This window comes from Primulina tabacum, chromosome 13 (assembly GCF_025594145.1).
Source record: "Primulina tabacum isolate GXHZ01 chromosome 13, ASM2559414v2, whole genome shotgun sequence".
NCBI classification, from domain to species: Eukaryota; Viridiplantae; Streptophyta; class Magnoliopsida; order Lamiales; family Gesneriaceae; genus Primulina; species Primulina tabacum.
The window spans coordinates 28958589-28961936 of NC_134562.1; the positions used below are offsets into that span (position 1 = coordinate 28958589).

The 3348-nt window shown below is 35.6% G+C and overlaps 1 protein-coding gene across 1 annotated transcript; it reads left to right on the top strand.

Annotated features, from left to right (window-relative positions):
- The first annotated feature begins 1636 nt into the window (after nt 1-1636).
- Nucleotides 1637-3348, top strand: LOC142522607 (uncharacterized). Its single transcript, XM_075626101.1, has 3 exons — nt 1637-2715; nt 2894-2950; nt 3101-3348. Exons 1-3 carry the CDS (start codon nt 1899-1901, stop codon nt 3133-3135), a joined length of 909 nt encoding a protein of 302 aa, XP_075482216.1. The 5' UTR covers nt 1637-1898; the 3' UTR covers nt 3136-3348.

Here is a 3348-nt window from a genome sequence, read left to right on the forward strand (position 1 = left end):
GCTTTCCAGTGGTCTAAACCTGGATTACTTTGATATTTTTCCAACAACAAATGCAATGTTAGGTCTAGTACAAACCTGAGCATACATCAAGCATCCGACAACATAAGTATAAGAAATGTTTTTCATTTGTTCCCGCTCTAAATCATTCTTTGGGTATTGTCCTATATTGAAATTATATCTTTTCACAACGAGAGCTATACTTGGTGAACAATATTTCATCTGATATCTCTCTAAAATTTTGTTTATATAGGTTTCTTGAGATAGACATAGAATATCTCTAATTCGGCCTCTATGTATCTTAATGCCAATGACATACGCATTAAGATGCATCATCCATATCCTTCATATCTCAAGAAATTTTTCATTTCTCAATTCCACATTTCTAGTGTTGTGAGATGGATAATAGAATCTGTACCATTTGGATTTTTCGGCATATTCGATGAAATATCCACTTATAGTTCTTGAGTCGAGTTTCTTTTCATGTGGTTGTAAACTCTTATTTCGGAAGGACAACCCCAAACGCGTATATGTTGCAAACTCGGTTTTCAATCTTTAAATAATTCAAATGCCGTCTTTGGGACAGTCTTAGTTGGAACTCGATTTAATATATACACAGATGTCTTAATAGCTTTAGTCCACAAGGATTTAGGAAGTTTGGAGCTACTAAACATTCTCTATCACCATGTCCAATATGTTCTGTTTGTCCTCTCGGCTATGCCATTTTGGTCTGGAGAACCATGCATAGTATATTGAACAACAATCCCATCTTCTTGGAGAAACATCGCAGACGGACCAGTGCATGTCCATTCTCAGTGTATCTACCGCAATATTCTTCACCTCTATCGGTTCTCATGATCTTAATTTGTTTTTCACATTGCTTCTCCACTTCATCCTTGAAAACCTTAAAGGCATCAAGTGCTTCGTTTTTGTTATGAAGCATATAAATATATATGTATCGTGAGTAATCATCAATGAAGAAGATGAAGTATTTCGAACTTTGCATGTCCGTATCTGGGCAACAAATATCTAAATGTATGATTTCTAATATTTTTGTACTCCTCTTGGTACTTTTTTTAGACTTATTGGTCTGCTTTCTCTTTATGCAGTCCACACAAGTCTCAAAATCAGTAAAATTTGAAGTAGTAAGTACTATATAATTCACTAATCTTTTAATCCTCTCTATGAAAATGTATATCAATCTCCCGTGCCATAATATAGAGGAATCTTCGTTTATAACATATCTTTTAATACCTCCTTGAATATTCATAATGGTGTAATTATTTTGTAAAAAAATAGAGAAAAAACCATCAATCATTGTACCATTTTCTTTTTTGGATCCTAGTAGCTATGATTCTATGGTAAAAGTGTGTGATTCCAAGATTTCAAGTTTGTGTTAACAAGTGGAGCTCCATCTCTATCTTGAAGTGATGAATTAAGGAGCCATTCCGAACTATACATGTACTCTTCAATAAGGAAGGACTGTAATACAATTATTAATGGTTAATCTATTGACTGTTTGGAACCAGTAAGTTTTTCATGTGAACGAATCATCATATTCGGTGCTAGAATATCGTGCTGCTTTTGAAAGGTAATGACTCCAAAAGAATGACAATATGTCAGCTATGCCTGTTGTCTACCTTAAGTCGATATTTCTCCCCATTCTTTAATGCATTTGTTTACCCTCAATGTGTATTGGTTTCAAATAATGTGGTTTTAGAAGCATATGCATTATGTTCTTGGCTGTATTCCATAATGTTTAGGCTCTGCTTTTGAGAACTTTGAAAAACTAATCCTCTTTACAAAAAGCAGCATTTTTTTTCCTTCTAAAATACCATCTATCTGTTTGCTACTCTAGTGTAGCACTTGTGTCCACTTGCACACTGTTACTCTGGTTATTCATGTTGTTTTACACGAAACCATGGCCAATCATTACTCATTTGCTCTTGTTCTTCTTCGTCTTAGTACATGCTATTCCTAGTATCATCCCCCTGAATGGCACTTGCCATGACAAGTGTGGCAACATCTCGGTGAAATTCCCCTTTGGTTCCAGTTTTGGCTGTGGACACCCTGCGTTTTCCAGATATGTCAAGTGTAGTAGTTCAGGGACTCTCGAGTTCTCTACTGGCACCAACATTTACTCCATATGTTCAATAGACTACTCAAGTAAAATTCTTACAATATTCGACCCTTTCATGTCTACTTGTTCATCAATGCAGAACTCCGGAAGCTTTATCTTGGATCATGCCAGCCCATTTACCGTAACGGAAGATAACATGTTTGTTCTAATGGGATGTTCCAGTACTTCTCCTATTTTTGATCAAAATGCGGATTTCTGTAATACAGGTTCCGTTTTGAATCTGTGCAAGGGGTTGTATTCGTGCCAAGAGGTGACAGGGATTGGTCTCGAACCAAATGCACCCATATCCACTTGCTGTGTGTATGATCCAACTATTGTTCTTGGTTCCAGAAATGATCTGGATCTTCCTAAGCTCCAGTGTTCGTCATATTCTGGAGTATATGGTTTTGGAGGAGACGAGGGCGATCCGATGAAATGGCAATATGGGATTTTGTTGCAGTATAATGACTCTTATTTCAGCAGTGGATGCAAGAACTGTGAGGATAGTGGAGGGTTCTGTGGGTTCTCTGGTGTGAACGAGTCCTTTGCTTGCATTTGCCAGAATGGAAGAAAATCCCCCATAAATTGTTATGGCAGAGGTCAGTTGGTTAATGTTACTTTAGTTAAGGTAAAGTATATTTTATTACACATGCACACATGCTAAACAGTTTACTCTGCCGGCGATCGTGGATGAATTATAAAATTTATAAATTATATGTAATAATATCAAGATGATATACTCTATTGGAACTGATCTTTGTTTAATGATGTGATTAGGATATGGTTGGAGTGGGACTTGGAGACACAAAATTCAAACCAAATTAAGTATTGGAGGTAAAAAGGGATCCCTTTTAGTTTTCTTGACTTCATGTCCTTTTTAACAAAAAAGTCTTCCTTAATCAAGGATCTTGTGCAGAGCTCTCTTTTATGTTCACTTTTTGCCTGAATTTGTGCTTAAAAGTGCTATTTTCTTGGAATTTTCAGGATTCTTGTTTTTGCTGTCGATCTCTTTCATTTGAAGAAGTAATTACGAAGTGGAGAATATCATAGAGTACTTGCTTGATGAGAAGCTTTACCGCTTCAGTTTCACTTTTATGTAATTCCATGACAAAGATTTCAAGTGCTTTTTAATGAAACTTCCATGTTTGAGAAAATTGGTCATTTCATAGCTTTAAAGAATAAAATGTGTTTTCCAGTGTTAAAAACATGTTTTATCTTATTGAAATAATAAT